The sequence below is a fragment of the Humulus lupulus genome, chromosome 8, assembly GCF_963169125.1.
Source record: "Humulus lupulus chromosome 8, drHumLupu1.1, whole genome shotgun sequence".
Lineage (NCBI taxonomy): Eukaryota > Viridiplantae > Streptophyta > Magnoliopsida > Rosales > Cannabaceae > Humulus > Humulus lupulus.
In genome coordinates this window covers 13,196,776-13,210,979 of record NC_084800.1, presented here as the reverse complement: position 1 = coordinate 13,210,979, position 14,204 = coordinate 13,196,776, and the positions used below count along the sequence as shown (strand labels likewise).

Below are 14,204 nucleotides of genomic sequence, written 5' to 3'. Positions count from 1 at the left end.
TTACAGTTTTGTGAAACTTGTGTTGTAGGAAAAGCTCATAGGTTGAAATTTGCAAGTTCAACTTACCAAAGGAATATTGGAATACATTCATTATGACTTATGGGGTTCATCCCAAGTTCCATTATCTCTCGGCAAAGCTCAATATTTCATTTCTATTATTGATGACTATTCTAGGAAAGTGTGGATCTATTTTCTTAGAACTAAGGATGAGGCTTTTGGAAGGTTTAGAGAATGGAAAATTATGGTAGAAAATCAAACCATGAAGAAAGTTAAGAAACTTAGAACTGGCAATGGTTTGGAATTATGTAATGCTGAGTTTGATTTTTATTGCACTGAAAATGGGATTGTTAGGCACCATACGGTTAGGAACACCCCTCAGCAAAATGGTCTTGCTAAGAGAATGAACAGAACAATCATGAATAAGGTTAGATGCATGCTAGCTGATTCAGGTTTGCCAAAAACATTTTGGGCAGAGGCAGCTGCTACTGCTTGCTACCTCATTAATAGGTCACCTTCATATGCATTAGATTGTAAGGTTCCTGAACATGTTTGGTCCGGTCATAAACCTAGTTACAATCACCTGAAACCTTTTGGTTGTATAGGTTATGTTCATATTAGTCAAGGGAAGTTGAATCCTAGGTCTATGAAGGGTGTGTTTCTTGGTTATCCAAGTGGTGTCAAGGGTTATAAACTTTGGTTAATAGATGAGAAAAAATGCATTATCAGTCGTGATGTTATATTCAATGAGCACTGCTTTTATAAAACTAACATGAAATTTAGTGATCAAGCCAGCTCTAAACAAGCTGAGCAGAAAGATACTATGCAGATTGAATTGAGAGAAACATCACATAATGAGAATCAAGGTGGAGTTCAGGAGAGTGAACTTGGAGATGCATCTGGAAGTGATGCAGATGGCACTGAAGCTGATGGCAGAGATACTCAAGCTTCCGATTATCTCTTGGCTATAGATAGAGCAAGGAGACAGATCAGACCTCCTGAGAGATTTGCACATGCTGATATTACTGCTTTTGCCCTTAGTGTAGCTGATTTACTAGAGCTACATGAGCCTATTTGCTACAAGGACGCCAAGAATAGTGCTGAATGGAGTAAATGGAATAAGGCTATGAAAGAAGAGATGGAGTCTTTATCCAAGAATGAGACATGGATTCTGGTGGATAAACCTAAGAACAAAAGAGTAATAGGGTGCAAATTGGTTTACAAGAGAAAACCAGGGATTGAAGGAGTTGAGCTACCTCGATTCAAGGCAAGGTTGGTGGCAAAAGGCTTTTCTCAAGTTGAAGGGATAGACTATCATGAAGTGTTTTCTCCTCTTGTCAAACACATTTCTATAAGAATTATATTGGCTATCACTGTAATTAAGAATTTAGAATTGGATCAACTTGATGTGAAGACAGCATTTCTTCATGGTAATCTTGATGAAGAAATACACATGCAACAACCTGAAGGATTCATACAGCCAGGGATGGAAGAGAAGGTGTGCTTGCTGAAGAAATTTCTATATGGTTTGAAACAGTCACCAAGACAATGGTACTTCAAATTTGATGATTTTATGCTAAGATAGAAATTTCAAAGATCAAAGTTTGATAGTTGTGTTTACTTCAAAGTTCTTGAAGATGGAAGCTACATCTACTTATTAATCTATGTGGATGACATGCTTATAGCATGTAAACACAGATCTGAAATGGAAAGGCTCAAGGAGATGCTAAGTCAAGAATTTGATATGAAGCAATTGGGGGCAGCTGTCAAGATTTTGGGAATAGAGATATCTAGAGACAGAAATGAGGGCATGTTGAGATTGTCTCAAGAAGGATATGTCAAGAAGGTAGTGGGAATGTTTGATCAAAAGGAAGCCAGATCTGTCAACACTCCCATTGGAGCCCACTTCAAGCTAAAGTCTCTTACAGAAGACGAAGCATCTTTTGAAGAAGAAAAGATGAAGGGAGTTCCTTATGCTAATGCTTTTGGTAGCATAATGTATGCTATGGTATCAACAAGACCTGATGTAATTGGTTTGGTTAGTAGGTTTATGAGCAAACCAAGCTTGGAACATTGGCAAGCTGTGAAATGGTTACTGAGGGACATGAAGAGCACTGCAAACCTACAGATTTTGTACACAAAGTCAAACCAGAAACAATGTGAAGTTATGGGATTTTGTGACTCAGATTTTGCTAGAGATTATGATAAAAGAAGATCTTTATCTGGGTATGTTTTCACTGTTTGAGGGAATGTTGTAAGCTGGAAATCTAATTTACAACATGTTGTGGCTCTCTCCTTGACTGAAGCAGAATACATAGCTCTCACAAAAGCAGTAAAAGAAGCTCTTTTGTTAAAAGGGATGATGAGTGAGCTGGGATTTAGACAAGATCATGTGATTGTACATTGTGATTCACAAAGTGCAATACATTTGTCTAAAAATACTGTTATTCATGAAAGAACGAAACACATAGATGTTAAGCTCCATTTTCTCAGGGATATTGTCTCAAAACAACTTGTCAAGATTGTGAAGATATCCACTGAGATCAACCCAGCTGATATGATGACTAAGGTTATACCCGTGAGCAAGCTCACTTCAGCCTTGAACTTGCTTGGCATCAAGATGGGAAACCCTTAGAGCTAAAGCTAAGGCAGCATTGTCTAATCCACTGAACCATGTTTCGGAATAAGAAGTCAAGGTGGAGAATTGTGAAGATTGTGACTTCTTTCCTCAACTAATCAAAAGATTAGTAAAATGACAGCTCACAGTAATCTGCTGTTTTCAGTTGTATCTACGTTTTCTCTAGTTGCATCTGCGTGGACACCAGTAAGTTGTAACAGACTAACTAATTGTTGTTAGTTACAGTTAGTTTCTGTTTGTCTCTTTAGTTCTTGTATCTCGACCCTATATATAGTTTTAGGCCTGATCAACCTAAGTGTATTCAATTTCTGAGAGTTTTGGCTGAGAGCAAGAACTGTGTTGTAATACTCTAGTGAGAGAGTGTTTCAAGAGAAGTTGAATGAGTGTTGTTGTAATCTTGAGAGCTTGGAGGGTGTAATCTAGTTTCAGATATAGTGGATTTGACGTAGGCATTGATGCCTAACCTTGGATGTAGGATCAACCAAACTGGTTGTATCTCAACCAAGTATTTTTGGTGTTATTTCTTTTGTGTTTTACTTTTGATTACTTTTGAATTTGTTTAATTGTCTATTATCTGTTCTTCTTTGTTGCTATTCTTTGTGTACTGTATTGGCTTTGTTGTGTAGGTCCTAATCCCCATATTATATATATATATATATATATATATGCGTACACACATGAATAGAGTTCACTTATGAGTTTTCACACAAACGAAATCCGATATTCTTAATCGATTACTATGGTACAGCGTATCAATTACTGATGATCATAAAATATAAAATGCTTTTGACTTTGATACTTCTCTGCCTTTCAAGACATAATTTGACTGGCTAGAGGAGCATGAACAACTACCTCAACCACAAATTATTTCAAATAATAATGATGTATTAGTAATTCAACTTCACTTTAATAATATATGGCTAGGTAGTATATATATCTGCATTATCATTTTGTTTTTTATAAATAGGAACATGCAATACAAGTCTATTACATATATATATGTATAAGCGCGCAGTACAGTAGTGCTTATTTTGTTATTATCTTGAATGAAATTTCATATTAATTAGGCTATTATTATGCTAATGAAACTTTATATTAATTAGGGAATAATGTTCATATAGAGTCAATATATTATTATCAGTTAATATATATTTGTATTCTATACTATAGCATACTCCTTAATTCTTACATATATTCATATTTTTTAAGGGAGAGCATGTAAAGTTTGTCCTTTTGTTTCTTGACTGATTCATATTCTGAATTATTCACATGGTCTACTTGGTAGAGGAGAAGAGTGTCATACTCTATGTAGTATAATATTTAATTTTCGGTATTAAATTTATTATATCTATTTATTAATCTCACTTCCCGAAAATGTTTATTATTATTATTATCTCTACATCTCATGAAATTTGTGCAACAACGGTACAGTTTTAAAGCAGTCGAAATAACACAAATATATTTATAGAAAGTAGTGTCTTGGAAGTTGATGAAAATAATAATGAAGTTTTATTGTATACAACAAGCTAATGAAAGCCTTTACTATTTTTGGTTATAATAACAGCCTGCTCACCATAGCCCATGCTCATTGTACGTATTTGAAATAAAAAAAAGATAAGGTTTAATTTCATTTTAATTTAGCTGTTACTGTATTGAAATAATTGAAAGCATCTTTAACTGTCACTATCTTGAATTAACACACATTGAAAGCTAAAAAGCCAAAGGGTAAAAGAACCGGTTGAATTTAGGGTTGAACATGTACTAAATTGTAATACTCTAATTAAAGTGCTAAAAATAAGACTTTTCATAAAAAAAAAAAAACTAAATTTTATGTCAAAGCTATTCTATTTAGTGCTTAGGGAGATTAAACCAAAGTTATCAATACAGGCGTCATATTTTTGTTATGCATAGTCATTTTGTTTTACAGACAATTAATGATGTAAAATTCAGTCATTAATTAAAGGAGAAAACTCTAGTTTGCTTTTAGGGTTTATACATTTTTAGACTCTGTGTTTTAATTTATTACCTGTTTGGATTTTGTGTTTTGACAAATTATTATTTGGATCTTATATTTTGTAAAATTGTTCAAATAGGCTCCTAAACCTAATTTTGATGAACAAAAAATTTAATGTAACAACACAGTTCTTAGTCAGAATGACTGTATTTTTGTTCTGAGTTGTCAGTTTGATGAATTATTTGTGATTTTAGTTCAAAAAACTTTGATTAAAATCGGGTTTAGGAGTCTATTTGAACTATTTTAGAAAATATAAAGTCTAAAAAAAATAATTTGTCAAAACACATAATCCAAATAGGTAATGAGACAAAACACAAATACTAAAAAAAAGTATAAACTCTTGCTTTTAAAACTCAATAAAAGCAAACAAAGAAAAATGGTGAGAAATCAAAGAAATTTAATTGACAAACATAATCAATCATGAATTACACCTATTTAAAAATAAAATAAATTGGAGTTGTAGATCTTATATTTCATACCAAAGTTAAGGGGAAACTAACCTCGTTTGAATGAAAAAGTTTAAATGTGATGAGAGTTCCATCTTTTATGAACAAATATATATTCCGGCACGTTCATATAATATACTTTATAATAAAGGGTCAAGAATCGTTATATATATATATATATATATTTATTTATTTATACGTGTAAGATGTAGATGAAAATGATTAACAAAAAAAAACTAAAGAAGAACAAAAAGTTGTCACATGGAGACCACTGCTAAGAATTGATTGGAGGTTTTTTTTTTTCTTTCTTTCAAATAATAATAAATATTTGAAAGCTTTTGTGAACAGATTCCAGCAATGACACTTTTCCATATTCTTTTTTATTTTTAATTGAAACAGATAAAAATAAACGAGAAAAATAAAATATGCTAAGAATTTGAAAATGAATATGTTATAAAATATTATGAAGAAAAAATGTTACGGCCGGGCACTTGGTAACTTCTTTACTCTATAATTTAAAATATATCATTAAAACTTTCAATTTTACAGTATTCCATATATTTTCTCAATATTTTTTTTTACGTGATTTAAATATTATATTATTAAACATTTTTATTAATTAAAATAATAAAAAATTAATAAATTTAAAAAGAGAAAGTGAATAAAAAAAAAATAAAAAAAAATACTTAAATGAGAAATTTTTAAAAATCTATAAAAGTAGAGAAGAAAATAAAAAATATATACAAAATTATTTTAAAGAATTGATTTAAAGAAACTATTGGATTATAATTTTAATAATTTTCTAAGTAATTATGGGTGTTGTTTGGTAACAATTAAAAAATAATTTTTTATTTAATTTAATTAAAAATGTGATAATTAAATATTACATCGTGTTTGCTAATTCTATTTTCATTTATTATTTTTTAAAAATTTTAATTAAAATTTATTAAATTTTGAAAATAAAATTTTTTTCAATTTCAAAATTTTATTAAATTGTTTTTTATTTTATTTTTTAAATTAACACCTCATTTTATATTATTAAACAAAAAATAAAAATAAAAATATATACCCAACATATTTTTATATTTTAAAAATAAAGAAACACAAATAAAAACAATATTTCCGTTCTCTCTTCTCCCGACGAACTATCTATTGAGAATGCTCTTCAGTTTTAAAAATATATATGACTCCAGTTTTACTGTTTTAGTTTTGCGATACAGTTCAAAATTAGGTGTGGTAAGAAGTAAATAGAGGATTGAATCACGAGATGGAATAAAAAATAAATGATTAAAATGGACATGTTAATAAACAATCAACGCTCCGCCTCAGTACTAATCTAACAGGACAGGGCTATGTACTGTTTGTGCAAGTTGAACATGCATCCATATAGGGATATAGGGGTAAATGTATCCCTTATTTTAATTTTAACATTTCACGTGGGAATGGATTTTGGTTCACTGTCTTAGAATCTAAAGGATCATTTCATTCATAGATAGTAATAAACAAAACCAAGTACGTATAAATTTCACATGTTCAAGAAGTATGTGGATATTATTATATATCTTATTTGCCCTCTTATAATAAAAAAATATCTTTAAAAAATAAAAATAATATTAAAAAAGCCCCACTTGTAAAACTTAGACGGGACAATGATTCTCGTTCCATTACCTTTACATTTCTTTATATATTAAGCCCTCGGTCACCTCATTCTCCACTACTCTACTCTGTATTCTTAAAACCCTCTCTTTTTCTTTTCTTTTTTTTTTAAAAATAAAATAAAAATGGCCCAAGCTACAGAATTTTTGGGAGGAAAGCCAGAAAGCAAAAAACGCAAGAAAGTCATTCTAGCTCTTTTTGCTACACTTGTCGTAGTCGCCGCCGTAATCGGCATTGTCGCCGGAGTGAATTCCCGAAAGGCCTCTGATAATGGCGACCTCATTAGCGACCCAACAACTCACGCCGTACTAAAAAGCTCGTGTAGCATAACTAGGTTTCCAGACCTCTGCTACTCCGCCATAGCCTCAGCTACCGGTGCCTCCAAAAAGGTCTCGAGCCAAAAGGATGTGATCAAAACCTCTGTAAACCTGACGATCACCGCCGTCGAACATAGCTACTTCACCGTCAAGAAGCTTTACAAGACCCGTAAAGGGTTGACCAAGAGAGAGAAAGCGGCTCTCCATGATTGCTTAGAGAACATTGACGAAACCCTCGACGAGCTCCACGAGGTTCAAGAGGATCTCGAGGATTACCCGAACAAGAAGTCCTTGACCCAACACGCGGACGACCTCAAGACTCTCCTCAGCTCCGCCATGACCAACCAGGAGACTTGCCTGGACGGATTCTCACACGACAAAGCTGATCAGCTCGTGCGGAAGGAGTTGGTCAAAGGGGAGGTCCACATAGAGCAAATGTGCAGTAACGTACTTGCCATGATCAAGAACATGACCGACACCGACATCGCCACTGAGGAAAGGAAAATTACTGGAGCTGGTACACTAAACCGTAAGCTCCTAGAAGATTTGACTGCAGTTGACGAACATGGGTGGCCGGAGTGGCTTTCGGCGGCGGACAGGCGGCTGTTGCAGTCGTCCAGTGTTACCCCAAACGTCGTCGTCGCAGCCGACGGTAGCGGGGACTTTCAGACGATATCGGAGGCGGTGAAGGCAGCGCCGGACAACAGTAAGACAAGATACGTCATCAGGATCAAGGCGGGTGTGTATAAGGAGAATGTGGATGTGTCTAAGAAGAAGAAGAACATTATGTTTCTGGGGGATGGACGGGAAAACACCATTATCACGGCGAGTAAGAATGTGGTTGATGGGAGCACAACCTTCCATTCCGCCACGGTTGGTAAGTTTTTCTAATTTTTCACTTCCATTTTTTTTTTTTAATTATTTTTTCTTTCTAATAAATTCCCTTTTCCTGTTTAAACTAGTTAGTTTTTGTCTAGAGATATATTCATATGTTTTGAATTTTTTGACATTTAGTGTACAATCGAAGGTTTATGTGTGCGCAACAAAACAGAACAAAACTATGAAATATTTTGTGTAGTAATTTATGTTCCTAGGAGATAGAATTTAGGTTAGTGTAAATTTAAAATTTTATATGAGTCTTATCTTATGTTGCATGGTCCAGAGAGGCTGGATATCTCAACACACAAAACCAGCAGTCCCACTCGCAAAATGTCCAAATAACTTGTGTTGCCCAGCTATCTTCCATCATAGAATGTGCAATTTCTTTTTTATGTTTTAAAATATATAAAGGAATATTATGCCATATATATGGTATTTCCCGTTTTGAAAAGACAAATTAATCCCCCCGCCACTTATATTTTGAGTATAGTTATTGATCCTATAATACTTGCATGTCAACAATTGTGGTCCTTGTGTATATGAGTCCAAGGCCTAGCACGTGCATTGCTACTGCAAATGGTATGTTATTTGAAATAAAGGTGCGTACACATTATTCTAAAGAGAATATTATCATATGATCCTCTCACACCCTCCTTTTGTCCACTTTTGTTAGAAAATACATATAATATTGGAGACCTTTTCATAATGAGCCAGTGAAATTAGTGTTTTCTTAAGTGTGTAGCACATTATATATAAAAGCACAACAGTGGAAATTTTAACAAATTCAATTAATTAGTAGTAAAAAGAGTCCTTAGATTTTCAATAAGATCGAGTCATAGAGTAGAGTTTCCGTGTATTGTTAATGTTTTTCCATATTTATCTTACCCGATCATTAATTAATGATCTGCTTCTTTAAATTAACCCTTTATCTTTTTTTAGTTGTGATGACTTGAGATTTAATTAATTCGTGGGGATACGTCGAATTAGTATAGCTCAGAGTTTTTATTACCTTTTTTAAAAAAAATATAAAGAGCTTTTATTACAAATATTTATTAGTTGAGGGATATCTTGATTTGAAAGTTATATATATATATTCTTTTGAATAACCATTCAATTCTTCTACCTCTAAATATATTAATAACATAATTTAAATATTTCAACCATTTAATTAAGGACATTTCTCTAATTTTTTTCTAAAACAAATTAATTTTCAGCGGCTGTATTAATTATAATACAATATATGTATGATTTTATGTTTGAAAATGGCCTTCTTTTTGGCGTATATACAGGTTGGAATGTATTCTGAAATAGGACAGCTGGGCTTGGTCTCTTTATTAATGTTGATTGCACTTTAAGCCAATTGTACCCTTGACTTTTCTTATAGTTATGCTACACACACACTCTCTCTCTCAATATTCATGAAAAAAATTGTCATCAATTCATTCAACAAAAATTTACACTTGGCACCTCTTTTAACGTGATTTATATTAACTATATCACATACACAAAATATTTTTTTAATTACAAATTTGTCATTTTTTACTAGTGTACTATTATATTTTAGAGTGCTTAATTTGCGGTTTAAAAAAAAAAGTGATACACCCCACTTATTGATATAAATAAATAGATTTTAGCTTTAATAATATTTTTTTTCTTCAATTAGAGAGCATAATTTCGCTCTAGACAACTATATATTATCAAATAAATAACTAATATTTAGTAAAATAATCAAGTTTTGTTTTCTATGTGAAAACCCATATTAAAGCAAGTTGCTTGTTAGCAATAATGTTGTTGTTTTTTTCTTTTTAAAGTACTAATGTAGCTTCTCTATATGAAAAGTTACTATAGTACTTCGTATATAATTGGGAAGGTGGGCAGTTGAATGTACCATACATATGGGTTCCAATTATCTGACAAAAATATACGGTCATGATTAAGTCTGTCCGCACAACAATGAACAAGTGCATCCCTCTTAACACTTTCATGGGTCACACACTCTAGCTGTTAAATGTAGTAAATACAGTTTTGTCTGATGTATAAGTGAACAGTGAACACTCACTTCACGTTTTGGTGTGGCTAGTGGCCACTGTCTTTTTGTTTCGATCCACTGTATATGACAACCAAAAGAATTGGTTCTTCTTTAGACTCGACATATATATGTACCCTGCAATTTGGATAGGATGGTTCCTAAATCCTAATCCCAAAAAGTGGCTTGGCTGGCCGCCTCACTTATTCCTTTCCTTCAGTCCTCCATCTGTGCCCTTTATCTTATTTTTATGGTCTGAGTCACTACACGTCTATAAATGTTTGTTCTTGGATCAGAATCTAGGGTAGTTGGTTAATTGGTTCTATCTTGGAGCCTCTATTTTTACACTCCATTCAATACTTCTACAATGTTTGGTCATCATAAATTTTATCTTCCATTTTTAATTTACTACTATTAATATGCCATATTAGATGTATACCTAACTTGTTGTTTTATGCGAGACTGTGTTATATACATTGATACTATATTTATAATATACAGTGCCACTTGCATCATCATCTCCTAACAACTAATTAAGTTTCTCTGTTCATATCCACGTACGCTAGTTAATGTATATATGCATATATATATATATACTTTGACAACTTATCCAAAATAAATTAAATTGTATTTTCGATTATAACTTGTGCAATTGCTTCGATTAAAATGACAAAACGATTTGGATGGTCCAAATGATATTCTAAGATATAAATATATATATATATATATATTCTTCACTACTAGCCTAGACTTTCTTTATTTTCATAGTCGTAAAAAATCTTAATTGATCAGTTGAATAAGTGGTCCTAAAAGGCTCTTATCCGTGATCTCTCCTAGGTGGATAGATAGGTTAGGCAATTTTTTTTTTCAACTTAAAAGATTGGTCTTTTTTTTTTTACTGCTCTTAGCGTGTCGTCTCTTGCTACTCACACCACAAAATAGGTCTTTATTGGTAAAGTTCAATATTTTGTCATATACATTTTAATTTTATAATTATTATTATATTATAGAGTGTCACTCACACCACAAGGGACATACTTTAGTGAAATCAAATATCGAATCACTCTGAAATTATAGAGTGTAAATTGTAGACATATAGTAACACTCAAAATTTATTATCAACCTTTATTACGTACGTAGCTAAGCTAGCTCACTACAATGAAAATAATTTAATTGTTAATTTGTCTTCATGCGTTTGCAGCTGCGGTTGGTTCAGGATTCCTAGCAAGAGACATAACCTTCCAAAACACAGCGGGTCCCTCAAAGCACCAAGCCGTAGCCCTCCGGGTCGGGTCAGACCTGTCCGCATTCTACAAGTGCGATATGCTTGCATATCAAGACACTCTCTACGTCCACTCCAACCGCCAGTTCTACATCAACTGCCTCGTCGCCGGCACCGTCGACTTCATCTTCGGCAACGCCGGTGCGGTGTTCCAAGACTGTGACATCCACGCCCGGCGTCCTAACTCTGGCCAGAAGAACATGGTCACAGCCCAGGGTCGGACTGACCCGAACCAGAACACGGGGATCGTGATCCAGAAATGCCGGATCGGATCCACATCCGACTTGACCTCCGTCAAGAAGAGCTTCCCGACGTACTTGGGTAGGCCTTGGAAGGAGTACTCTAGGACTGTTATCATGCAATCGGACATAACTGACGTCATCGTCCCAGCGGGATGGCACGAGTGGAGTGGAAGCTTTGCTTTGGATACTTTGGTTTACAGGGAGTACCAGAATACCGGGGCCGGGTCGGATACCTCCAACAGGGTGACGTGGGAGGGGTTCAAGGTGATTACTAGTGCCAGCGAGGCACAGGAGTACACAGCTGGCAATTTCATTGGCGGAGGGAGCTGGTTGAGAGATACGGACTTCCCATTCTCTCTTGGTTTGTAGAGTTTTTGTTTTGATCTTATTAATATTGTCCCCGAGCTTGTGTTAATTTATTATGTCTTATGCGGACATATATTTATGGGTTACTGGTGGCTTAAGTTACAAGTAATCTAATTTTATTGTTGGGTAATTAAGTTTATAGTTGTTCGTTTTGTTGGGTAAGTGTACCATTTATTTATTTATATAAGTTTGACTAGATTGATGGAGTCTAAAATATTAGAAATTTGTTATCTTGAAGAAAAAGATTTGGTATCCTATTTCTTCGAGTATAGGAGAAAATTAAGGAGTTAAATAAAGAACGATGTAAATTCAATATGAACGAGTATATTGTGATTAGTGGTGTGTTTTGCTTATGTGGTTAGGAAATGGGAATGGAGAATGAGTATAATTATCCATGTTTACTTACCTAAATTTATTAAGGAATTAAAATGAATTATGTGGATCCCACATAAATTTGGGATAAATAAATGAGATTAGTAGAGGTAAACTGGATTTTCATTACCATCTAGATAATGCATTCACAAATTTGTCCTTATTTTAAAAGTTAAAATTTGAATTCATCTTTTGTGTTAATTTTATATAAGGATGTTTTTGTAACTTGTAATTTTTGTTAGAGTTTATACTTTTTTAGACTATGTGTTTTGCCTCATTATCTGTTTGGACTTTGTGTTTTGAAAAATTAGTTTTCGGACCCTGTGTTTTGTAAAATGGTTCAAATAGGCCCCTAAATCTGATTTTGATAAACAAAAAATTGAGTATAGCAACACAGATTTTATGCAGAATGACTGTATTTTTGTTCTGAATTGTTAGTTTGATGAATTATTTGTGATTTTAGTTTGAAAAACTTTAATAAAAATCGAGTTTAGAGGTCTATTTGAATTATTTTAGAAAAAACATAGTTCAAAAAATAATTTATCAAAATATAAGATCCAAACAAGTGATAAGACAAAACACAGGGTCTAAAAAATTATAAGCCCTTATTTTATTTTGATTCTTATCAATATTATAAATAGCTTATTCTAATTCTGATTCATTATTAATTAGATTAAAGTTGAATCTGATTGTTACTAAATCCAAATCCGACTATAAGTCATTCTAAAACATAAACACATTAAGTGTTTTTGATAAGAGAGCACCTACTTCATAAACATTGACTATGAAACAAGGGCAATTGAGGCAAGTTGAATGTGGGCGTTAGTGTAGTGTTACGGGCCGGCTAGCGATTATGTTCATGTTGTACGAGTTTAGGTGACCCATCATGGTTTCATCGTCTTGATAAAATAAAAATAGACATTCAGTAAATTCATCACTCTGGAAACTTCATGATAAAATGGGCCAGGTATGTTGTTGGGAAATGTTACTAGTTGGCACCGTGCAAAAAAAAAACAATCTATGGGCCATATAATAGCTAAACAAGGAAGGCTGTCCCTTGGGACTTTCCAAAACATAAATTTTGAATCTGAACACATAACTAACTCTTTGAGCTAACTTTGTAATATGATTACTTCTCAATGGTCAGAGTAGTGTGAATGGCAGGCCATAGAAAGCAAGCATTGACTCGGCTGCTTGAGCTAAATCCTCCATTTGTGCTTCTTTAATGTTAATCGAGAAAGAAAAAAAAGCTCGTATAATTATTTAAACCCTTCCCCACCATATTAATATTATTATATATATTAATAAGAGAGAGAGAGAGAGAGAGAGAGAGAGAGAAATAAAAGTCAAAACGAGAACATATATCAATGGAGCAATTACCGGATAGACATAATTGTGATATGTTTCACATCATCACATGGTTAGCTGCCGGTTTGCCAACTAAAGAAGAATAAGGGTGGCAATTTCCAATCCATGCACCCAATTGAGAGATGCACCCAAAATATTTCATTTATTGAAAAAATAAAATTAGATAAAATAAAATCCAAACTAATTGCGTCAATATCAAAAGGTTGCTCACAATAATAGTAAAGCATATTCGCACAATTACAAATGCCTAGCTAGTTGTTCTGTAGCTTGATTTTGGTAAGGATCCAAGGACGGACTTAGGTTGATCGGGAGGGGCCCTTTTTTATTTTTCTTTCAAAATACACGTGTATATAAAAAGGAGCATAACATTAGGGGCCTCTTTTTTTTTTTTTTTGTTTAAAAAAAATTAACCAAAATATTTTACAGAGCAAGCATTTTACTTATTTTGTCAAAATTTCAAATAATTTATGATATCAAAAATAGAGTTGAAACAATTAATTGCGTATATCTTTTTTTCTATGCGCGTTCAAATAGACTATTTTTACTCTATTTTCATTACCGTAAAATTTCTAGAAAATTAGTAGGCATGTAAAAAAATTAT

At 33.0% G+C, this 14,204-nt stretch overlaps 1 protein-coding gene across 1 annotated transcript; it reads left to right on the top strand.

Moving 5' to 3' along the window:
* The first annotated feature begins 6,811 nt into the window (after positions 1-6,811).
* LOC133794633 (pectinesterase-like) lies at positions 6,812-12,015 on the top strand. Its single transcript, XM_062231968.1, has 2 exons — positions 6,812-7,945; positions 11,175-12,015. Exons 1-2 carry the CDS (start codon positions 6,877-6,879, stop codon positions 11,864-11,866), a joined length of 1,761 nt encoding a protein of 586 aa, XP_062087952.1. The 5' UTR covers positions 6,812-6,876; the 3' UTR covers positions 11,867-12,015.
* Positions 12,016-14,204: the final 2,189 nt, after the last annotated feature.